Here is a 25,339-nt window from a genome sequence, read left to right as displayed (position 1 = left end):
GCAACATGGACAAGGCCACGCCTGCAGAGAAGCTCTTACCAATCAGAACGAACATTTCGCTATGGCGTCACGTTTCGCGCATGCGTATTGCATTAGTGTCATGGCGCCCTGCTAGTCTTTCCGTACAATCGTACTGTTTCATGAGTTTTCTCATAAGAAGGAGAAGCGGATCAACATGGCGGCCGGGACGAGCGCTGCCAGGTCGTTTCTTGCCGATGCCGGCTACGGAGAGCAGGAGCTGGATGCCAATTCGGCGCTCATGGAGTTAGATAAAGGTAGAGGACAATGGGCATGGGGCAGCCAATCAGAGCAGGGCTTTCATTGTTTACATGTGTGGGCTTTTGAAAGCGGCTCTCTGATTGGTTGCTGGGGGAACTCACATCCTAAGCAAATATAATGTTCAATATGGCTGCCTCTGTTTCCCCTGACGCCATCTGATGGGGGTGAAGCAGGACACCCAAATATATCAAGTCATTGACATCAGCTGACCTTAAAGGGATGATCTGACTACTTTCTCTCCCGATTCCTCGATTTCCAGTGATGGCTTCTGTGTTCAGGTCCACTGGCTAACATCAGCGGATGCTGTAGCCAACAGCCAATCACAAGCCTCAGCGGTACTATTCCGTTATCGGGCCAGCAGCAGCGCAGTTCAGCAGCAGCTTTCGGGACAGCAGTTCAGCAGCGGGAATTACAATGACATCCGAGGACTGCTGGCCCGATGCTTGTGCCCAGTAACCAGTACATCGATGACCCCCCTCCCCCATCCTTCTCCTCCTGCCAGTGCTGCCCCCCAGCTCTCCTTACATCTTCCCCGTACCCTCTCCCCGCCACACGACTAGGCCTCACCTCAGCGCTAGTACCGAGACCGAAAGGAAAGACACCGGGGCTCAATCCAGGCCCTGACAAGAAACACGCCGACTATAGGAACGGTGAGCTACAGCGAGCCGGAGGGACAAACTTTCTGCAGCGTCCGGCGGCTATCTAGTAGCATTCATTGCTCAAGATTTACGGTGAGGCCTATTACAGGGAGAGGGTACGGGGCAGATGTAAGAAGAGCTGGGGGGCAGCACTGGAAGGAAGAGGAGGATGAGGGCATCGATCGATGTACTGCCTACTACACACAAGCACGGCCTCTATCATCGGGCCAGCATCGGCTTAGTCATGTGGCGGGGAGAGGGTACGGGGTAGATGTAAGGAGAGCTGGGGGGCAGCACTGGAAGGAGGAGGAGATGGAGGGGGGGTCATTGATGTACTGGCTACTGGGCACAAGCATCGGGCCAGCAGTCCTCGGATGTCATTGTAATTCCCGCTGCTGAACTGAACTGCTGTCCCGAAAGCTGGTGCTGAAATGCGCTGCTGCTGGCCCGATAACGGAATAGTACCGCCTCAGCAGTGACCTCTTCACAAACAGATGATCACATGACGTTCGTCAAGAGGTCACCACCATGGCCTGGGACGTCGCTGGTGATGTCATCGGGGGGTACTCAGTAGCCGTCACTGGAAACGGAGGACCAAGGAAAACTAAGATTATTTGCTGACACTATAAACTTTAAAATAAGGATTTGGACAATCCCTTTAATTTAATGAGTATGGACATTCTTAAAGGGGTTTTCCAGGACTTATAAATTGATGACCTCTCCTTAGGATACGATTCATAGTGGTCCAATACCCAGGACCCCCAAGAACCAGCTGTTGGAGACTATTGAGGCCCTCGCTGAATGCCACTTCCACATTACAGACTATGTGATATCATGTTCATTAGTCACATGGCCTGATTGTGGCTCAGTCCCATTCAAGTGAATGTGCTGAGCAGCGATACCAAGCACAGTCCCTATAGAAATGTACGGCGCCGTGCTTGATGAGTAAAGTGAAGAAAGTCAAAAGCGGGGTGCCACAGGGCTCTGTTCTGGGCCCAGTACTTTTTAATATCTTTATAAATGATCTGGACGATGGAATTATTGGGGAACTTATAAAATTTGCAGATGATACGAAGATAGGAGGAATAGCCAACACTAGAGAGGAGAGAGAGTGTATTCAAAAGGACTTAGACACACTGGAACAATGGGCGGAGGCGAACAAAATGGGATTTAACAGGGACAAATGCAAAGTTCTACATCTGGGTAACAGAAATGTAAAAAACATATAGTATGGGAGGAATAGAACTAAGTGATAGCATAGGCGAAAAGGACTTGGGCATAATAGTAGATCACAAATTCAACATGAGCCAACAGTGCGGTGCTGCTGCAAAAAAGGCTAATAAAATTCTGGGATGTATTAAGACAAGCATTGAATCCAGATGAAGAGAGGTCATTATTCCGCTGTACTCTTCCCTGGTCAGACCACACCTGGAATACTGTGTACAGTTCTGGGCGCCTCAATTCAAGAAAGACATCGATATATTGGAGCAAGTCCAGAGAAGAGCAACCAAAATGGTGGAAGGTCTGCAAACCATGTCCTATGAGGAGCGGCTAAAAGAACTGGGATTGTTTAGTTTGCAGAAGAGAAGGCTGAGGGGAGATTTAATAGCAGCCTACAAATATCTGAAAGGTAGTCACAGTGCAGAGGGATCTCCCCTATTCTCATTAGCACAAGGAAGTACAAGAAGCAATGGGATGAAACTAAAGGGAAAGAGATACAGATTAGACATTAGGAAAAACTTTCTGACAGTGAGGGGAGTGAGAGAGTGGAATAGGCTGCCACGGGAGGTGGTGGGCGCTCCATCAATGGAAATCTTCAAGCAGAATCTGGATAAACATATAGCTGGGATGATTTAGGAAAACCTGCACTCGCAGGGGGTTGGACCCGATGGCCCTTGAGGTCCCTTCCAACTCTACCATAAGAAAAGAGTACTGGAGAGGCCGCAGTAAGCTCTGTTTCTGCTGCAAAGGCCAGTCGTATCATGTTCATTGGTCTCATGGCCTGTTTACAGCTCAGTCCCATTCAAATGAATAGAGTTCAGTCGCAATTCCAAGCACAGTCACTACACAATGTACGGTACTATTTTTGGTATTCAGTGAAGAGGCCGCAGCACTCATGTGAACACTGCAGTCTCTTCAAACAACTGATCGATGGAGTGTCCGGTGTTAGACTTCCACTATTCTGATATTGATGACCGATTCTAAGCATTGGTAACGCTGGGATCACACCAGCGCTTGATTTCCAATTTCAGGTTTCCGTCTTCTGCAAAGTCCTGCAGAAGACGGAAAAGTCCTGCAGGAAACGGAAACCTGCAGAACGGAGACCAAGGCGCAGATGTGAACGAGCCCTTATTGATATCTAAATCCCAGACAACCCCCTGTAAGGGTGCACACCTACAGGACCGAAACTCTGTGGGAAAATCTGCACATTCACAGCAGAATGGTGTGGGTTGTTTTTTTTTTTTGTTGCAACATGCTGCAGATTTGACTCTTTGCATTGCAATAAAAGAAATCTGCAATGAAAATCTGCAACATATGTTGACGTGCTGAAGATCTAAAATCTGCTGCAGCAGCATGTGGATGAGATTTTATAGCATTGTGCGGACATGGCCTTACGTTTGCAGATTGGACTTTCTGTATTAGTTGTCCCTGGAAAGAAAGTAAAGGCTGTAATTATTTTTCATAACCGAGCCCTGTTATCTCTTTAGATGTTCAGTGATGATGTTTCCTGTAAGTCCTAATTTTCTTTCCTTTTATTTCAGGATTAAGATCTGGAAAGCTCGGGGAACAGTGTGAGGCCGTTGTCCGTTTCCCAAGACTGTTTCAAAAGTATCCGTTCCCAATCCTGATTAACTCGGCCTTCCTCAAGCTGGCTGATGTCTTCAGAGTGGGGTAGGTCACTGCCTGTGAAATCTAATGGACCAGAGAGGAAACATGGCTGAAGGACATCATTTAAAGTATTTCCAGGACTTGTTAGGATAGGTCATCAATCAAAGATTGTCAGGGCTCCAACACCCGTGTCCCCAACTGTTTGAAGAGGCCGCAGTGTTTTTATGAGTGCTGCTGCCTATTGCCTGAAAACCAAGCGGAGCACCTTACCCTCGTGTAGGGTCTGGGCTTTGCATCACAGCTCAGCCCATTTGTTTGAATGGTACTGAATAGAGATGAGTGAGTACTGTTGGGATCAGCCGATCCGAACAGCACGCTCCATAGAAATGAATGGATGCACCTGGTACTTCCGCTTTGACGGCGGCCGGCTACTTAACCCCCCGCGTGCCGGCTACGTCCATTCATTTCTATGCGAGCGTGCTGTTCGGATCGGCTGTTCCGAACAGTACTCGCTCATCTCTAGTACTGAACTGTGAACAAGCCAATTGATCAATGAACATGACATGACATGGTCTGTGAAGCAGAAGTGATGCTGGATCTACACTGGACCTATCATTTGAGCTCTTGGTTTTGGCTAAAAAAAACACAGCTTTTCTGCAAAGTGTGGCCTCAGCCTTCAAGGACTATGATATTGATAGCTGCGGCCTCTTCACCAGTAGAGCATAAGAGTATTGTTGTCCCTATAAGACTATCTACCTGAGATCTACTAGTTGGCACCAGGGATGCATTGGGTAAGGTAGTGCGTTAACAATGCGGGGAATCTGTAGTCAAGTCTTGGTGTTATCTGTCACCACAATTATCAGTAGATGCCACGAGTCTAGCTTTTATAAGTCCTCGTGGTCATCCGTTGTTTCCGGGGTGAGCTGTGACCTCCCATAAATTGAAATAATGCAAGCGACCATTAAAATGACGACTCCCTTGTTCAGAGACATGGAGAAGGTATGGTGAAATATGGATCTATATGATATGACATAGAACTGAATATGTTGGAGGTACACCTCCAAACCATCCCACTATTTTTAGGAGATTTTCACATATAAAGTGTCCTACAAGGTAAAATCTTACGTAATGTAGCCCAAAAACAGGCATTATTAGGAGGTGTTTTGGGTGTGATTGGATTACAAGGTGCCATAGCTGGGAATTCAAGCGCTCATTGGTATGTACTAAGAATTTCTCATAGGTGTGTGAATAGAGTCTAATACATTCATGAACAGCAGTAAGGTTAGACACACATTAGAACTCATTTTCCTGGCAGCGTGGGGGTCTGTTCTGTCCTAAGGTCAAATGTTTTGTCTTTCAGCAATAATTTTCTGCGACTGTGCGTGCTGAAAGTCACCCAACAGAGTGAGAAGCACCTGGAAAAGATCCTGAACGTGGATGAGTTTGTGAAGAGGATCTTCTCTGTCATACACAGCAATGATCCCGTCGCTCGCGCCATTACTCTCCGGTAAGGGTTAAGATATCGTAGTGTAATAATAAATGCACAAAGTTATGTCTTATCTAAGGATAGACCATCACTGTTAGAAACTAGAGGTGAGCGAACACTGTTCGGAACAGCCGTTCCGAACAGCACGCTCACAGCACGCTCCCATAGAAATGAATGGAAGCGGCCGGCACACGGGGGGTTAAGCGGCCGCCACCGGCAAAGTCTGCGTGCCAGGTGCTTCCATTCATTTCTATGGGAGCGTGCTGCTTGGATCGGCTGATCCGAACAGTGTTCGCTCATCTCTATTAGAAACCCCTTTAATCTGCTGGAGATAAGTCGTGGACACCACTATGGAGACTCCCGTGCACCATTGAAGCCGAGGACCGTACACCTTACTTCATTGAACATGCACCAGAATCTCTCGAGGATAAATCCCAAAGTCATGTTCAGTGGGTTAAGAAGTTTAAAATGTTTGGATGTGGGACGACTAAAATGGAGTTTACCAGGTTTTGGTACTCTAAACTCCAACAACCTATGTACGTGTGTCTCATTTAGGGGCCCAAAACCTTGTGACAGGTTCCCTTTAAGGCACTTGGTGTCACACTAGAACAGCGGTCTCCAACCTTGTGGTTGTTGAAGTATTACATAATATCTGATCCCAGCATGCCCTGGATGCAAGAGACTGGGGGTACATTGCACTTTGTAGGCGCCTCTGCATTTGTTTTATTTGTGCACTTTCATGCCTGAGATAAGAGTACCAGTGTCTCTGGTCTCCTAAGGTGGTAACGAATTACGGAGACAGTCAAACGCAACTCTAATGAACCGTTTCACTAAGCCCCATAGAATAAAATAGGATTGATGGAAACAGTGTACTCCTATTTACTTCTATGGGACTATTAAATAATGCCACATTCTGCTGTTTCTGTAACTCTTGGCCTTGGAACCACGTTTTCCCATCTCAGTCGTGAATGGGTAAGATCAGAATACTCCTATAATCCAGCTGTGGTCATTTATGTATGAGGAATATTCTGCTTTCAGGATCACAATGACCTCTTTAGGAGAATATCCCTTTGAGCTGTTTGGTTCCTGTTTTTCTGTTGCAGGATGCTGGGCAGCATGGCATCAATAATTCCCGATCGAAAAAATGCCCACCACAGTATACGGCAAAGCCTGGATTCTCACGACAATGTGGAGGTGGAGGCCGCTATATTTGCTGCATCTCATTTTTCTGCACAATCCAAGTAGGTTTCTGGGATTTCAGTGTCCTGTCTGTTAGAGATCCGTGCCATGACACTATATAGCGCTCTTATATATGGAAGCGAGTTGTCTCATACAAATTGTTTCATTTTTTTTCTGCAGAGATTTTGCTGCTGGAATCTGTAACAAAATTGGAGAAATGATCCAAGGTGAGCGTCTTATTTTCTCCCATCTTTTGCTGATATTCTGTTACATTGTGCGCTGACCTGTTCTTCCATATAATATAGACTTGTGACATGTTCCAACGTTTGAAGATATTTTCGTCTTTATTTTAGGCTTGGCCACTCCGGTTGATTTAAAGTTAAAGCTGATTCCCATTCTACAGCACATGCACCATGACGCCATCTTGGCCTCTAATAGCCGGCAACTACTACAGCAGCTTGTCACCTCGTACCCCTCTACCAAGATGGTGATCGTCACACTGCACACCTTCACCCTGCTCGCCGCCTCCTCCCTAGTGGACATTCCCAAGCAGGTACATGATTGTTTGCATTCATTTTTCTTCTTTTTGGTCCCGAATCCAACTCCACAGCCTAGGCTAGGCAGTCAATAGCTGATCAGTAGGGGTCCTCGGCACGTTGTTGTGTATTTGGCTGAAGCTCAGTCAATTGGATGGTCCTGAGCAGCAATACCAAACACAACCACAAGTCAATGTGTAGTGCTGTGCTGGGGTTAACCCCTTTTATTACTTCATTTTCTTTGAACGTTGGGTCTCTTAATACTGTAAACGTTAATAAAACACATTCCAGAAGGTTTGACTTTGCTTTTTCTTCCCATAGATTCAGCTATTGCTTCAATACCTGAAGAACGACCCCAGGAAAGCCGTGAAGAGACTTGCTATTCAGGATCTGAAATTTTTGGCCAACAAAACTCCCCACACTTGGAACAGGGACAATATACAGGTCTGATGTTTTATTAAGTTATCGATAAGTATAGCCATGACTGCACACATCCACCTCGGCATGCGCTGGCTTTCCGGGGAACCCGTGCAGGGCAAGTAGAGCTGCAGTGGACAGAGCAGTAAATTGAGAAACTACCAGGTCGATTTTAGACCTTTAGGGGCCCTTTCTTTGGGAAATGAAAAGGAATTTGAGGCAAACATCCTCCTCAGATTTCACTTGATTTTCTGCTCCCCATGTTGGAATGATGAAGGAGGGCATTGACTTTCCAGCAATGACTAGACCCAGATGAATGAGTCTACTCTGTGGAGAGTCTAGAGCTGAATCAGCTATGGAGTCCATGGAAGGATAGAGCAGGATGCTTAATCTATCAGTGCCCTGCTCCGTTCTCTGCCTCCCATTGTATTCAGTCAATCTGCTGCCAATATATTCCACTGTGTGAATGGGCCCTTAGGCAGGTTGAACGCATTGCAGGCCGAGTACATCCAAGGTGTGTCCAGGATGGGACTGAAAACTGCTCTGACATAAACAGTCCAGTCATATTAATGTGACCAGCGCCTACTTTTGACGTCAACATTAAATAACCAATCACAGAAGGCACGTGTCATCAGCCATCCGGGTGCACTCATCATGGTGGAAGGCACGATGGATCAGCACAAGTATGCATCTATCCTTGCGGACCATGTTTACCCCTACATGCGAAATGTTTCCTCAGGATGATGGCATCTACCAGCAGGACAATGCGGCGTGTCATAAAGCTCGCAGTGTACGTGCGTGGTTGGAGGAGAACCAGGATGAGTTTACCGTACTCCCTTGGCCAGCAAATTTCCCGGACTTGAACCCAATCGAGAATCTTTGGGACCACCTCGATCGGGTTGTTCGCGCCATGGATGCTCAACTTCGTCACCTAGCGCAGCTGGCCACGGCACTGGAGTCGGCATGGCTCAACATCCCAGTGACATCATCACAACCTCCCCTCTCTTCCTGCACGTCTCGCAGCGGTCCGCTCTGCCAAAGGTGGATTCTGATAGGTGGTCACATTAATGTGACTGGACTTTGTAGATGGAGGCACAGTTCTCTTGCTGGTGCTGTGAACTGGCATATTCCAGTGTGCAGCCATTAAAAATGGAAGAAATTTCAGCCGCATTCATGTAAAACACCCAGACAAGGTTCTCAGTTAGTAAAGCCCAGTGGGACAACCAGCGATCGCCAGGTCAGATAGAGGTGATGCAACGTCGTACTACATATCACTACATCTGTATACAGTAAAGTTGATGCTTCATATGGAGATCTGAGGACTGACCCATTTTCTCTCTTAGGCTTTATGTGAATGTGCCCTTCAGACTCCGTACGACAGCCTGAAACTGGGAATGGTCTCCGTTCTGTCCACTCTCTCCGGCAGCATCTCCATCAAGCAATACTTCAATCCACCGCCAGGTACATTCACCAAGGGTGTGATACAAGTGAAGAGGAGGCTGACTGCACTTCTCCTGATTCCTCCCACAGTCAGACCAACGTCTTTGCATCTTTCATTGCACTTAGACATTTCCTCTTAGCTGCGATGTAAAAATCTGAACCGAAAACCCTGATACCCCTGACATATGACCAGAATAATCTCTTACTGGATCAGCAGGAGTTTGCCAGATTTACTTTTCCATCTATTTTTAATGATGTTTTATTTTTTAGGGGCCATATCGGGTACGGCCAGGTACACCGACCTGATCAAGCTGGCACAGGAGTGCAGTTATCACAGTAACCGCGGGATTGCAGCTCACGGCGTGACAGTCCTTACCAATATTGTAGCTTCTTGCCAGGATGTAGGTAAGTTTTTAGCTGTTTGATGGAGATCTGTGTAAAGAAATTGCCAGTGTGTATTGTATTTCAGCTATTTCAGCAGTCCCATAGAAGTGTATGGAGTGTCTGTCTGCTTGTGTGAAAGTTGCTGCATTCAGACAGGGGTACAAGACACCTCAATTCTTGTCATGAGTTGGGGGGTGATTGCTGGGACCCCCTCGATCTGCAGTGTATCTCCTATCCCCTGGACAGAGGATAAGTTGCATTCATGAACAAGCCTCTGTATTTTTCTGGAGGAAGGAGGTGGCCATGTTGCTGTAATACTGTCACACAGGCCCTTGTGACATTGACAAGATCTCTTTAGGATGGAGGCTCAGTTGGATTTCATGGGAATACGGTTATGATGAACTAAGAAAAAAGGAGATAGTGGAATGGCTGGTGAAGGAAGAGATAACCAGTCCTGGATGTGATAATCCGGCCCCACAGATATAGCCCTGATCTTATCATCATCCAGTCTGTCTGGGATGACATGAAGAGACAGACGGATTGGATAAGCAACATCCACAGAAGATCTGCGCTTAGTTCTCCAAGATGGCGGCGGGAACAACCTCCCTGCCCAGTTCTGCCCAACACTGTCTACAAGTACCGAGAAGAACTGATGGGAGGCAAAGAGCAAAGGTCAAACTGAATATTGATGGGATTTACATTATTTTCTTCATTCGTTGTCCTAATTGTCAAAAATAAACTATTAACCCTTCTATTTCTGATTAATTTTTTTTTATTGTGCAATATTTTTCCACTCCTGCCTAAAACATTTGCACAGTATACCAGTGACCGTGTGTCTCACCGGGGCAGAATCTAAGTTCTTATAGAAACTATTTTAGGAACTTTTCCTCGAGCTGATTCTTAAGGGAAAAAAAAAACAAGTCCCTGCCCATGATGCTAAAAACTATATTAATCTTTGACATCTCTAAAATAGCAAGTGTGTTTTTTGGGAGTTTTTTTTAGTCAGCGTCTCATACAGTCTTCTCTTTCACCTAGACGACACTTAGACTTAATTCTGGGCCTGACCCAGAAAACTGAACTTGTCATTTGCTTTGCTGATTTCTGAAATTTCATTCTAAATATGATAAATTTACTGACCCTTTTACACTTTTCTGCTCGCTTCCTATTTGTCTTGCAGATCATTTGGCTCTGGAGAAGGACGCCGTTTTTGGCCTCGAATCGCTTCTTGTCCTGAGCAGTCAGGATAACAGCGCCGGGGCACAGCAAACATTAAAGGTGTGGTGATCATGAAAGGGTTAAAGCAATGGAACTGGGATTGTGTGCCGTGTTATTACAGCTGCCCTAGAGTCCATTCATTGCCCTCATGGTAGCCTAGTGGCTTGTCTATGGGGCCGGGCATATAATAGTCTGCATTACATCATTCTATATGTATATTTCTGTTTCCATAGACTGCCTTGTCCTGCATGGTAAAGCTGGCGAAGTGTCGTCCGTACCTGAGTCAGTCTGTCGTGGAATCGCTCCTCACCCAGCTGCACAGCGCACAGGACTCGGCCCGGATCTATCTGTGTCATTGTCTGGCCTCTGTGGCCATGCAGCTGCCGGTGCTCGGGGATGGGATGTTGGGGGATCTGGTGGAGCTGTACAAAGTCATTGGGAGATCGACCACAGACAAGCAGCAGGAGCTATTGGTGAGGAACACAAAATATCTATCATGGAAATGTAACTCTGATTTTAAAGGGGTCGCCCTGCAGTGGAGGTCTCTGCATCTACATGAACGGGCGCCATTCCAGTGTAGGGTGACATGGCAGCTTTGGTCACATGACGTCATGTTGCACAACCAATATATGAGTTTGATTTTTCAGCATCTTGCTGTTGCATTGACATTACATGACTATTGTAGGGTGTGACATGGCTGTGGGTTGTGTACAATTTGCAACACTTATGAGACACCAACTACATTGATCTCTATGCTGGAAAAACTTCCTGCAGCCTATGAACTAATTCCATCCGTTTTGGATTCTTCCTACAGTCCTATCACTGTTGCACCTTGATATGTGTAGTACCGTATTCACAATTATTACAGATGTCCGTACCTCATGGACCGAAGTTTCTAAAAGGGATTTTTCTGGGTGGGACAGTCCCTTTAATGCCTATCTGCACTGGCTTATAGTGGAGAGTCACAGGTTTATAAGACAACATTGAAATCTCTAAGGCTAACTGAGGGCCCGGGCACACGATGTAACACGGCGTTCATTCTGACACGTAAACTTGTGCAACAAAAGAAGCTGCGTTTCTGCAACGTGGGGCCTCTGCCTAAAGAGGTTTTCAAGGACCTATATATTGATGAGCTATCCTTAGGATTGGCCATAATATGTGATCAGTGGGAGTCTAATACCCATACCTGGGATTGCTGCGGCCTCTTCACTGAATACCAAGCACCACCATACGTATCATGAGGACTGTGCTTGCTATTATATCTCATTGCTATTTACTTGAATGGGACTGAGCTGCTGCAGTACCATGTCACCAATGAATGGGATGATTGGATTGGCCCTGGGCCAGTTCCCCACTGATCACATCTTGTTGATCCTAAGGGATAGGGCATCAATGTATGCCCTATCCCTTAGGATCTAAGGAAACCCCTTGAGTGGCTTGTTCCCTGTCAAGTGAATGAATTATCCACATAGGCTGTATGAGCCAAGCCTTAAGCTTCGACATATTGTGTAAGTGATAACTGCTTTGATATCCTTATGAAATACACAGTATACTGCGCTTTCTTACAGGTTGCCCTTGCTACCGTTATTTTCGTGGCCAGCCAAAAAGCACTGTCCCCCGAAGTAAAGACTGTAATAAAACAACAGCTGGAGAATGTCTCGAATGGATGGACTGTCTATAGGATCGCCAGACAAGCCTCCCGGATGGTAAGATCACTGACCATCTCTGTTTATAAGCATCATGTAAGGATGGTTATTAGTAACTGCCTATAAGATACGCCGGCGGCCATATATACAGATGTAGCAGGGTGAGCCTGAACTTCTGCAATTGGTTAAATGGCTGCAGCTCAATATCTTATCAAAGAAGGCTAAAGAACGAGGAAGAGTTTTTGCTGTCTTGTGCGATAAGATACAATTTAACCAATTGCAGAAGTCCGGGTTAACTCTGCTACATCGGTATAACCGTGAACACACGACTCAAGCTGGATTAAGTTACTTTATGTCGGGGGACTTGCCTCTAAGATTTGGACAGGTTCTGGTTTAATAAAAGGCCTGTCCTATTTCTGTATTTTAGGGGAACCATGACATGGCTCGGGAGCTGTACCAGAGTCTTCTGACACAAGTGGCCTCTGAACATTTTTACTTTTGGCTGAACAGTCTGAAGGAGTTCTCTCTCGCTGAGCAATGCCTCACCCAGCTGCAGGAAGACGACATTGGCTTGGCCCTTTCTGCCATCGCCGATTCCCTAAAATCCTACCACAAAGGAATCGCATCCCTTACGGTCAGTATATTTCTACAGCACTCACTTTAATACATGGAGACGTTAGATTGGCGTCCACACATGGGATTAATGTAATTCAGGGCTTCTCTTCATACCCATTTCTATAACCTACTTCAAGGCTATGGACACCTTTGACAAGATCAACATACTTGTGATCCATGTAGCTATCTTAAAGGGGTTGTGCCATCAATACTAATCTCTATAAGTAAGACTGTGTTCACATCTGCACTAGATGTCTGTCTGGTGCAGATAGGTCTAAAACTTGCTGGATGAAAAGTTAAAAAGGGATCCTATCATTAAAACACAATTTTGTGACTACCACGTAGGAATAGCCTTAAGAAAGGCTCTTCTTCTCCTACCTTTAGATGTCTTCTCCGCACTGCTGTTCGGTAGAAATCCCGGTTTTCGTTGGTATGCAAATGAGTTCTCTTGCAGCACTGGGGCGGGCCTCTGCACTCAAACAGCACTGGAGGCGTCTCCAATGCTGCGAGAGAACTCTCCAGTGCCGCCTCCATCATCTTCAGGAACGTCCTCTCTGTGCGTCTTCTTCTGGCGCTGGCTTCAAACTTCTAGGCTTCGGGCAGAGCCGACTGCGCATGCCCACGGTCACAAGAAAAGTGGACACTTACACAATAAGTAAGCAGCCATTTTCTTGTGGCCTGTGGGCATGGGCAGTCGGCTTTACCTGAGGCCTAGAAGTTTGACCACCAGCTCCGGAAGAAGACGCGTGAAGAGGCCGTTCCTGAAGAAGATGGAGGCGGCGCTGGAGAGTTCTCTCGCAGCATTGGGGACGCCCCTGGTACTGTTTGAGCGCTGAGGACCGCTCCCAGTAATGCGAGAGAACTCATTTGCATATCGACGAAAACCGGAATTCATACCGAACGTCGGTGCGGAGAAGACATCTAAAGGTAGGAGAAGAATAGCCTTTCTTAAAGCTATTCCTATGTGTTAGTCACCAAAAATTGTGTTTTAATGATAGGATCCCTTTAAAAAGAATAGACTCTCTATTATAGTGAATGAGTCCCTCAATCTCTGTTGGTTCAACTATTTTAGCAGTCCATTGTCCGTTCTTCTGGTCCTGCAGTGAATCCGAAGACGCCTGGTGTTAGTGTGAACAACAGAATACAGTACAGCTTCTGCTGTATCCTCAGTGACCCTGCCATGGGTTCTCCTATTTTACTACACAAATTGGGCTTCTGCTGCAAACTCCTATTAACGGGTGCAGCGAGACCCCATGCTGCGTATAGGAGCCTAGCACATAGAGTTTGGTTCTGAAGCCCCTATAATTTATATACTGAACTATATTATATGATGCATTTTCACACTTCTCTCTAGGCGGCCAGCACTCCTATGAGCCCGCTCAGCTTCCAGTGTGACTTTGTGAAGTTGCGCATTGACCTCCTTCAAGCTTTTTCTCAACTCATCTGCACCTGTAACAGCCTGAAGACCAGCCCCCCTCCGGCCATCGCCGCCACTATTGCCATGACCTCTGGTAATGACCTCCAGCGCTGTGGCCGCATTTCCACCCAGGTAACCTGATCATTTTATTCTATACTCATCTGGTTGGGTCGTACAGAAGTTATTATTGCAGTGTATGGTAACGGATCTTCTGTCTTACAGATGAAGCAATCTATGGAAGAGTTCAAGAATCTGGCCGCTCGCTATGGGGATCTCTATCAGTCCTCTTTTGATGCTGATTCTGCGACACTCAGAAACATCGAGATGTATCCAGAACATTTCATATCATTTATTTTTTTCGTTTTACAATATTTGTCAGTCTCAGAAGATGGTCATGTCTCCTTCCTGTAAAACCTTCATAATGGACATAACCTGGTTAGATCCTACTATAAGCTGGTCATATACTGTAGATAGTTGATCTGGGATGAGAGCTGTCCCTCCTGACCCCTGAGAACACAAGGATTAGGGATGTTGATATTAAAAAGCGGAATCCTTTTTTTTTCTCCAATTTTCCACCATCAGGGGAAAATCCGGACAGCCCGATATACCATAGGTGGTAAGGTGGTCCTATTGGATATAGTGGGATTATCTAACCTCAAAGGGAATGTATACGTAACAAAATACCTAATCCAATAATAGTCTTGTGTAGGGGCCTTCAATAGGAGCAGAAACGCCCCTGTGTGGCCACAAACCGATGAAGCAATGCAAAGGTAATCGTCTTTTTATGGATATGCAAATCAACCTCAGGGTGCACTGGGGGCGGGTAAGGTACGCCTACAGACAGCAGCAAGTGCTATGGTGCTCTGCTGGAATCTCCGTCCAGTGCAGCCCCCATAGCGGTCCATTTTCAACCTGCCGCTGCTATCCGTAGGCAAATCAGACAAACTGCACCCTCCCCCATCCCCAATCTACTGCTTATCCATATAAAGTATGTTCCTGCGTTTTAGAGGTCCCTACATGCCACTGTTATTAGGTTAATGGGTCATCAGTCCAAAATGTTCTAAACCAACATGTATGTCCTGCCTGAGCTCGCCGGGTGCCTGAACCCCTTGTCACCTAAAATCCAGTTATTTGCCTTAATTCTGCCCATTTACCAGACAACAGCAGAGCTGCCTTTTAATCTCTCACACCATTGAAGCTCTGATCTTGGATCCAGACTCGTGCAGGTAAGAAAAGTGAAGACATGTTGAAATTTTACGATTAGTGTAAAGGGCTCGTCCAGTCTGATCTTCATCCTTTCTGTTGATAAATCTGATCCATAGCGGGTGGCAAAGCTGAGTACTTGCTGTCTTCCAAGGAAATCATTGGGCTGTAAAAATTCTAGCAAACACTCGGTGTCCTCTCTACCTTACCAGGTCACTGCTCCGCTTTAATACCAGGGCTGTGGAGTTAGTAGACCAAATCTCCAACTCTGACTCTCGACTACCGTGACTCCGGACCGCCCTGACTCCGGACCGCCCTGACTTCGGACCGCCCTGACTTCGGACCCCCCTGACCCCGGACCGCCCTGACTCTGGACCGCCCTGACCCCGGACCGCCCTGACCCCGGACCGCCCTGACCCCGGACCGCCCTGACCCCGGACCGCCCTGACCCCGGACCGCCCTGACTCCGGACCGCCCTGACTCCGGACCGCCCTGACCCCGGACCGCCCTGACTCCGGACCGCCCTGACTTCGGACCGCCCTGACTCCGGACCGCCCTGACTCCGGACCGCCCTGACCCCGGACCGCCCTGACTCCCAACCTCTCCTACTCCCGACCGCCCCGACTCCGGACCTCTCCGACTCCCGACCGCCCTGACTCCGACCTCTCCGACTCCCGACCGCCCTGACTCCGACCTCTCCGACTCCCGACCGCCCTGACACCCAAACTCTCTGACCGCCCTGACACCCGACCTCTCCGACTCCCGACCACCCTGACTCCCGACCTCTCCGACTCCCGACCACCCTGACTCCCGACCTCTCCGACACCTGACCACCCTGACTCTCGACCGCCCCGACCTCCCTGACTCCCGACTACCCTGACTCCCGCACTGTAACCTTTATACATCTCCACCCCACACTTCTCCCAACTCTTGTTTAATACCATAAATGTTCTATTTTTCTGTTCTTTAAAGGTTTTCTCTTGCCATTTCTAGTTTCCAGGAGAGCGGCTTCAGTGGGACTTTACAAGCTGACAGCGAGTACGAGCGTAAGATGATGTCTGTCTTCAACCAGGTCCTGGAGGAGGTCGAGCTCCTCGGCAGAAAACATCCTCCAGTCTCTTACCTGGTAAGATGAGACTGCGTGTGATCGGAGCTGACCGATTGTCAGTACTAGTGACTGATGAAACGTTAGTGGTCGTGAAATCTTTCTGACCGCTGACTTTAATGGGGTGTTAGGTATATACTATAGGTGGTCTAATGTGTATGCAGCCTTATATGCCTGACATTAGTCACCTCTGTAGTGTATGGTAATGTTATAATCTGGCCACTGGGTGGCACTATTCTCTTTAGATCTACTGCACAGTATATTTTAATGGACATTTTTAACCAACACTGATGTTTATAAAATACAAACACCTAACCAAAAAAGAGGGGTACAATGGCTGTAGCCATCATACATTTATAGGGGCTGTCGGGGATTGTAATATTGATGATCCCTTTAAAGGAGTTACCTTTTTTTCTACAATCGATGGCCTATCAAAACTATAGATGGCTATACCCATTATCATTACAATGGGACTGATTTACCGTCTAATGTATATTGGGGCGTCCGGAATCACCCCTATGGAAGATCTAAGTGCAAAAAGCCATTTCCCATGTAGATAAGCTGTCATAAGAGGTGTCTGCTGTAGTTTACTCCTCTCTCCCTATTGAAGACACAGACACTCATTCTCATCAGAGCAAGCATATGTATGGGAGTGGGGTGGTAGGAAGGGAAGAGCTGCCGACTGACATCATTCTAAGCATATGTTCACATTGGTGCTCCGGTTTCTATTGTTCTTCTTCATTATAGCACAGTACACTGAAAGACCTGCATGCAGGACTTTTTCACCCAGCAGACCAAAGACCAGAACAGAGGCCCACATAATTGCTGGATTTGTAAAATAATGGACAGCAGCGGAGTCCAGAAGATCCTATTCACTGTCACTGGGTCCATTGGGCTTCTATTCTGGTCTCCGTCATGTTGCTGGGTGGAGAAGTCCTGAATGCAGGACTTTTAGTGGATTCTGTGATGGAGGCTCCTAATGGAACTTAGTCTGTTTCAAAGACAGCGCCACTCTTGTTAATGGCTTGTGTGTGATATTGCAGTTCAGCCCAATTCACTTATACAGATTTCCCAGGCCCAATAGCATTTTGTTATACTGATATGGTTATCAGTATCTTATCGATGGGGACAGATACCCGGAACCTACCCCATTCAGCTGATCCAGCGCCAGAGGCTACTATTGTGGTCGGGGCCGGAGGCAGCTTTGCTCCTATTCATGTAATGGGTGCAGAGCTGTAGCTCCATCCACTCTATAGTGCCGCGGTACAACAACTGTGCACCCATTACTTGAATAGGAGCAGAGCTGCTTCTGGCACTGCTGATCTGTGCAGGGTCCGGGTGTCCGACCAAAACCAATCTGATGCTTATGTCCTGTCCTCTTGATAGACTACCAATATAAAAAATCCCTGCTGGAACCAGAAAATCCCTTTAAATTTACCAAGATGCAATACCAGGCACAGCCTATAGGCAACAGTGGCGCTGTTTCCAGAATCAGCCCATGCAACCTCTTTAAAATTTCCCGCCATTTGCATACCCAGTGTGTGACTAAGAGCCGTCTCTTGTTTTCCAGCACACCTCTTGCCTGTGTAACGCGGCCATCAGCCTCCTGAAGGTCCCTCTCTCCTTCCAGAGGTATTTCTTCCAAAAGCTGCAGTCTACAAGTATCAAGGTAAGGCCCTCGCAGGTGCTCTGTATGCGGAGTGCCGCCGCCGCTCACTTCTATATATATGTTAATGTGTTGTGGCAGGCTGCATAGTCTACGGGAGCGCTGGCGCGCATTTTCCATCAGCCATTGCTACCTTCATTTTTTTATTTTGGAGAGGGAAAATTGCTCCTTTGATGAGAAGCCTTTCAGGACTCGGCGCTGACTGAAGAGGGGGTCGCCGGGGATGATTAGATTTGTAAAACATGTGTCTGCTGTAGTTAATAGCCGCATTACATTTGTAGATTTGTTCTGTCTGTTCAGGAGGGTTTTACTGATTATCTCTCTGCTGGAGGAATCCGCCATCGCTTTGTGAGGGGAATGACTGTGCAATAAAAACAATCCATGTAATGGGGGAACTTACGGGTAATGTCCTCCCGACGCAGGGGTTTCTAGGTGTGACACCGTTTATTAAAAGGAGGTTTCCACCGATTAGATGGCTCCTGTTTTGTGCACCCAATATGACTTTAGCTGGAGTGTCGCCGCCTACTGGTACGGGCATGTACTGGAGCCATGATCCATTTGGGGCTGGCTAGATTGAGGTGCAGAGTTCAGGGGACAGAAGGTTACCCCCTTTCCAACTGATTGGACCCCAAGGATATGACCCCCATTTTGAAAGCAGCAGCAGGTTGGACAGCGCACATGCTCCATCTTGTTCGTGATCAGACTACCCCTTTACCCCTCACAAGAAGGAATAAACAGCGATCCCGATTATCAGAATGCAAAAAATTGATGGCAGTAGTGCTGATGTGGTAGTAGTGTAGATAGGAACGGAGCCAAGGGGAGCAGTAAGAGGACGAGGGTCAGAAACGGAGTAGAACTACAGGTGCCAGGTGAGGCGTCCCAAGGGCAAGACAAAGGTGATATTCCATCAAAAAGTCAAAGTGAGGATGTGGGCTGGTTAGTAGATAAGAAGAACCAATTCGCTCTTGTTGGTGAATTGCATAATAGGATGATTCCCCTTTAAATAGGCCGGATGTCATATTCACCAGTCAGCGCCTTGACACTGTGCAGCCAGAGTAGGGGAGTCATAGCCTGAACCACTAGGGCTGTGGCAATAGATAATGGCCGGAGCAGGAGCAACAAGAGACATGGCTGCCTGCTGGAACCGACCAAGACAAGTAACTCCGCAGGGTTGCCCAGGTAGCGAAGACAATCAGCATATGCCAAGGCCTCTCCTGCAGAGCTACCCCAGCAACCAGACCGCCCTGCCTTACCTGCAGAGTCTCCGGATGTCACTTGTCAAGGGATTGTCTTGGGTGTTTCATTTACCTTCGCTTTTTTCCCCGGTGAACTTATGAGGTTGGACCTGGGCTAGTGTTTCATCCCCGTGTCAGATCCGATCACCCTAATTGCTCACCTTCCTCGCTCTTCTCCCATTCTCACAGGTAATAAACACAGGGAACGACCTGTGAGACCAGTAAAGATGGGGAAGTGACCCAGGGATTGGGGTCAGACCCCGCAGGTTCAGCAAAATAAAATAAAACCATCTGAATTGTCCCTTTACGTTTGAGGTAGAAGAGAAGGGCAGTCTTTTCCACACCATTTTGTCAGGGTGCAGGAAAGCTTGGTGGTGGTGGCGGTGCAGGGTCGGCTAATGACTGGACCTCCACACAAGTCCATGCATGCCAGTCGACTTTTTGCATGTAAGGAAATAATGTGTCACTGTCACTGTCTGAGAAGTCCGTCGTAGCAGGCGATACCTGGCTTATACATACGTGTAATATCCGTGTCCTTATAAAGGAGGAGAAAGCGGGTCACGTCCGGTCACTTCTGTATCGCAGCTAAATCTGCAATGTTTCAAGTTAAAATCTCCTGACTCCTCAGAACGTCGTCCACCAGTAGTGATCCCAGCAGGGGCCTTGCCTCAGGACAGCGTGTCGCTTCATATACTGCTGACAGGGGCTATGGAGGGGAACAGCAAAAATATATGACTCTCCGTGTAACCTTCCCGCTCACTGGTCCTCTGCAAGTGCTTTCCTCTGACTTCACCTCATCTTATGGGGTCTCTGAGATGATGTTTTTAGTTATATTTATTTGTTACCATTATTATTATATGTTACATATTTTATCTGGTGCATTAATACACTAATATGTGATCTGTGCAAAGCAGAACTAAGAGGCATCCTCTCCTTTATATAGCTGGCCTTGTCTCCATCACCGCGCAATCCTACAGAGCCCATAGCGGTGCAGAGTAACCAGCAGATGGCGCTGAAGGTGGAAGGGGTAGTTCAGCATGGCTCCAAACCAGGACTGTTCCGTAAGATCCAGTCTGTGTGCCTGAGCGTCTCCTCGACCCTGCAAAGCAAACCAGGACAAGACTATAAGGTGCGTTGTGAAGCTTCTAGGGAGACGTGTGTCCCATCCTTTAGTTTTTGTGTTTAGTTTGTGCTTTTGACTTGAGATAAAAGGGGGGTCGTCCTGTCCCTTTCTATTGATGACCTCTACTCAGTATTACATTAGTGGGGGTCCAATACCTGAAACCTCGGCTGATCAGCTATTTTTAAGGGGTTGTCCGGGCTCCATCAGCTGTATGGAGTGACTTCTGGCCCTGTCCTATACACTATACAGGGCCAGAAGCAGAAAGTTGCATCCCCAATGCTGCGAGAGAACTCTCCAGCGCCGCCTCCATCTTCTTCTGGAACGCCCTCTCTGCGCGTCTTCTTCCGTCCTGGGTTTCAATCTTCTAGGCCTCAGGCAGAGCCGACTGTGTATGCCTGGGCCACAAGAAAATGGCCGCTTACACAGTAAGCTGGTGTCAGCGGCCATTTTCTTGTGGTCCAGGTATGCGCAGTCGGCACTGCCCGAGGCCTAGAAGATTGAAACCCATGACGGAAGAAGACACAGGTAGAGGGCGTTCCAGAAGAAGATGGAGGCGGCGCTGGAGATTTCTGGACGCCCCCAGTGCTGCGAGAGAACTCATTTGCATACCGAAGAAAACCCGGATTTTTACCAAACGGCGGCGCGGAGAAGACATCTAAAGGTAGGAGAAGAAGAGTCTTTCTTAAGGCTACTCCTACGTGTTAGGGAGAAAAAAAGGGTAAGATCCCTTTAAGTTCACACAGTGGATTTTGTGAGGGGACCCACCATACAAAATCCTCCGCAGAAATCTTAAGGCTGGCAATAGAAAGATTTTCTAATCCCTTTCACCTCCATGAGAGCTTCGGGCGGAATCCACCTAAAAATTGGAGAGGGCCCTTATTTCTTCCATTATTTCTGCACCTAGCAGACAATGAAGCGTCCGCCTCCCATTGAAATGAAGGGGAATCTGTGCACGTTCTTCTCTCTGCTGCCTGCCCATTATATTGGGGAGTTTCGCCCTGGACTTCACTCTTTGCAGTGCAGACCTCCATAGCGCCACCAATTTAATGCTCATTTCTGTGGATTTTGCAGCAGAAATTTTCCATTGCTTCTGATCATAGCCTCGGAGGATGGATTATTGCCAGGAAATGATGACATGAAGCAGACTGGTTTCTCAACCCAAATCTTCTCAAATGACTTTCACATGATTCGAGTAAAGTGAGTTTTCTCAGTCAAGACGCATAATGCGGCGCTGGCCATACGCCAGTCCATGCCGCCCGGGTTTGACCATAGCCATATTTTGACAAGGAGTCGTATCCTTGAGGACTAAAACCTCCTTAAGATATTGTCCTGAGTGGATCCAAGCCTAATTTTCCCAGTAATATACAGTCCCATATGGAGGGGTAGTTTGGCCCTTAGTTATTTGATAGTAGTGAATTAAAGGGGGTTTTTGGGCAAATAATGTTGATGACCTATCCTTGGATTGGTTCTCATCACTAGTCGTCAGTATCAGATAGTGCTCTGAAACCTGGGACCCCTGCCGATCAGCTGTAAGGAGAGTAGAGCGGGAAGCCGATACCCAGACTGCTCATTTACATATTGTGAAATAAATGAATCTCCCTGAAATGGAGGCATGGATTTTTGATGGGGAAAAAGAGGTTATATTCAGGGGAGCCTGACCTATCTAATTGTGTTGCTGGTTTAATATGCTTCACCCCAAGTCCCTTTAAAGGGATCCTATAATTGGATACCCTTCTTTTCTGACTAACACGTAGGAATAGCCTTAAAAACGGCTATTCGTCTCCTGCCTTTAGATGTCTTCTCCGTGCCGCCAATCGAAAGAAATCCAGGTTTTTTTTGGTATGCGAATGAGTTCTCTCGCAGCACTGGGGGTGGTCCTCAGCGCTCAAACAGCACTGGGGGCGGTCCCTAGCACTCAAACAGCACTGGGGGCGTCCCCAATGCTGCAAGAGAAATCTCCAGCGACGTCCCAATCTTCTTCTGGAACGCCCTCACCCTGTGTCTTCTTCCGTCCTGGGTTTCAATCTTCTAGACTTCAGGCAGAAGCCCCTTCATAATCCCGCGATAATACATGGTTGTGTGTATAGGGCCATATTAAAAAAAAAATGGGTCAGTGTGCTTAAGGCATTAAACCCATCTAGCACGCGCTCTGCATGGAGCCTGAATCCCATCCACTATCCCAGCCACTATCAATTTTGTAGAGGCTATCCTGCTAGTGTGCATTGTCTGTCCCCGGCCTTAAAGATGTTGAACACGAGCAATGCATGGACCTCATTCACTTCTACTACAGGGCCACTGTTGCAAATGTCCCTAAAGTTGCCCCCAATCATAGTGCACAGTGTTCAGCTTGCATCAAAGGCCTATAAGTTGCTGCCATTACCTAGCTCAAGCCAAAGCTGCAATATATACATTATACAGGATAATAAGTCAGAATCAGAATTTCTCTATATGTAGATCTTACTCTATCTGGTATTAACAGAAGTCCCTGCACGGCCGCCGCTGTGAAGTCATTTTCCATTCATGTATTCAGAAGGTCACAGATTTCTGGCCTCTGTAGAAGCCTCAGAGCAAGACCTCATGAGGCAGCTTCAATCTCCGAGCCAGCGCATGGCTGACGGCTCCGCTGCCCTGATGCCAAGTGACATGTCTGCGAGCTGTATTAATTGGTAGTGCCTTGGTGCGGCCATCACAGACTGTCATCCGGCGCTGCATCTAATTCATTCCTGTTTTATACAAGCGACTCTGGGCCAGGACTGTGTGCAGGATTACTAGAAGGGGATGTAGCAGAGATGGCGCCGGGTACAGGCTGCACTATGAGGGAATTACTGTATATAGTTATGTTTCTTATAGCGATTGCCTAGAGTAGCCACAGCCTGGTGGATTGCTATAGGGACGTTCTCCAGTTTCCTACAGAAGGGTTCTCTTTATAGTGAATGATACAAGTAAGCCTGCGAGATTCTCTCCATGATGCCGACAAAATCCTGTATAAATTGTGGGGATACAAGGGTTAATCACATGCTGGTCAGTATGGCTGATCAAACAAGGTAGAGGGGGGAGGTTCCTGCTGCAGCCAAAGGAAGAGAAGTGGGTGACAACGCTGACCTGTGTTTAAGGTTCAGATCCTGGGACCCCCTGTGATTCACTGTTATCTTTGGAAAAGCCTCAGGTGACCAGACTTTTCTCCTGGGCAGGGCAGCCATGTCATACATGGATGGTATAGGATGCAATATTTAGGGACTGTCCCCCTTTCTATGACCTCTGTATTCTTTGATATGGACCGGATTTGTCTTGTATAGACGGCTCCTTTAAATTTCAGGTACATCTGCCGATGCAGTTTATTGTAGTTGGCGTTAGAGCCGTCCTATAATCTTTATCCACTATAAAGGCAAGACAAAACTTTTATAGGACGCTGCCCGTACTGTATTTCCGGAAGCTAGATGATCTGTCCTTAGGATAGAGCGAAGTGTGAACAAATCCAGCGCCCAGGCATCCGATGTCAGATTATAAATAAAACTTCACTTTTATTGCATGGGAGACAGGCTCCAAATAAAAATAAGCAGTGAATCCAAAGTACAGGGTGGAACTATAGCATTGTCTACGCGTTTCGGGGCGTAAAAAGACCCTTAGTCATGGCAAGTTTTATTGGTCTTTTTTATACCTGCATTTCATATTGACAGTATTAGTGGCTGTTCGCGCTCCTTCGTTTTTTTGTCCTTAGGATAGGTCATCAATATCTGATTGTGGAAGTCCAACATCTGGGACCTCCACCAATCAGTTGTTTGCACCTGGGTCCTCCACCAATCAGCTGTTTGCACCTGGGACCTCCACCAATCAGCTGTTTGCACCTGGGACCTCCACCAATCAGCTGTTTGCACCTGGGACCTCCACCAATCAGCTGTTTGCACCTGGGACCTCCACCAATCAGCTGTTTGCACCTGGGTCCTCCACCAATCAGCTGTTTGCACCTGGGTTCTCCACCAATCAGCTGTTTGCACCTGGGACCTCCACCAATCAGCTGTTCGCAGGGACTGTGGTGTTCAGGTGATCGCTGCAGCCTCTGCACCGAATACCGAGCACATTGCCATGCATTGTATAGTTGGCTGTGCTTGGTATTGAGCTGTAACTTGACCACATGAAGAATGATCGTGATGTTATAGGGTTCTGGTCGTCCCCCGACTGACGCTGCAGCATATCTGTTGGGGTCCTGAGTGTCAGACTCACCACAGATCTGTTATTGATGACCTATCCTAACGCCCAGAAACCCCCAGTACTGTAAAAATGGAGCATGCAGATGCAAACCACTTTGATGAGGCTCCTTATTATCTTCCATTCTAGCTACCAGCGGAGGCGGTGAGGAGCGAGATCGAGCAGCGGGTTGAGCCCCACAACGATTACTTCAGCACCCAGTTCCTGTTAAACCTGACGGTCCTCGGCACGCACCAGATCACCGTAGAAGCTTCTGTGGTGGACTCCAACGGCATCCTATGGAAGACCGGCCCTAAGAACACCATCTTTGTCAAGTCCTTAGAAGACCCTTATACCCAGCAAGTACGACTACAGCAACAGCCACAAGTGCAGCAACCGCCACCGCAGCAGCCGCCCCAGCGAAACGCATACTCCAGATTTTAGCGGGCAGAAGGAGAAAGTTTTGTTTTTGCTAATTTTATCTTCCTCATTTTTTTCTATAAAGTATCGGTGTAATATACCTGAGCATTGTGTGCGGTGTTCATTTCATTCTATCCCCAGCATTGTCCTTACAATACGGAGTGATCCCGTCAAGGTCAGCCTTTATTACACCGCTGCCGCCATGACAGCTTGTTCTATGGAAATATTTATGGAACGTTAGACGGTATTGTTACATACAGGACTTAGACATCAGTACAATGCAACACAATGACTGTGCTGTACATGCTGCATTATATATAT

The 25,339-nt window shown here is 47.3% G+C and overlaps 1 protein-coding gene across 1 annotated transcript; it reads left to right on the top strand.

The window, feature by feature from the left end:
- Positions 1 to 105: 105 nt before the first annotated feature.
- Positions 106 to 25,104, top strand: INTS7 (integrator complex subunit 7). The gene is made up of 20 exons (XM_075267105.1): positions 106 to 275; positions 3,680 to 3,809; positions 5,107 to 5,253; positions 6,336 to 6,473; positions 6,592 to 6,638; positions 6,765 to 6,964; positions 7,269 to 7,391; positions 8,708 to 8,825; positions 9,075 to 9,209; positions 10,366 to 10,463; positions 10,637 to 10,876; positions 11,972 to 12,109; positions 12,477 to 12,683; positions 14,019 to 14,213; positions 14,304 to 14,407; positions 15,239 to 15,307; positions 16,278 to 16,410; positions 17,960 to 18,058; positions 20,234 to 20,419; positions 24,749 to 25,104. Exons 1-20 carry the CDS (start codon positions 176 to 178, stop codon positions 25,040 to 25,042), a joined length of 2,901 nt encoding a protein of 966 aa, XP_075123206.1. The 5' UTR covers positions 106 to 175; the 3' UTR covers positions 25,043 to 25,104.
- Positions 25,105 to 25,339: the final 235 nt, after the last annotated feature.

Source organism: Leptodactylus fuscus, chromosome 3, assembly GCF_031893055.1.
Source record: "Leptodactylus fuscus isolate aLepFus1 chromosome 3, aLepFus1.hap2, whole genome shotgun sequence".
Lineage (NCBI taxonomy): Eukaryota > Metazoa > Chordata > Amphibia > Anura > Leptodactylidae > Leptodactylus > Leptodactylus fuscus.
This window is presented reverse-complemented; position numbering and strand designations above follow the sequence as displayed.

What these genes read in the sequence shown, in the direction of transcription:
- INTS7 (XM_075267105.1), top strand. Translation starts at nt 176, where the DNA reads ATGGCGGCCGGGACGAGCGCTGCCAGGTCGTTTCTTGCCGATGCCGGC. An exon ending in GCTGATGTCTTCAGAGTGGG is followed by an intron (nt 3,810 to 5,106) that starts GTAGGTCACTGC and finishes TTTGTCTTTCAG; the next exon opens with CAATAATTTTCTGCGACTGT. An exon ending in TGCAGTCTACAAGTATCAAG is followed by an intron (nt 18,059 to 20,233) that starts GTAAGGCCCTCG and finishes TCCTTTATATAG; the next exon opens with CTGGCCTTGTCTCCATCACC.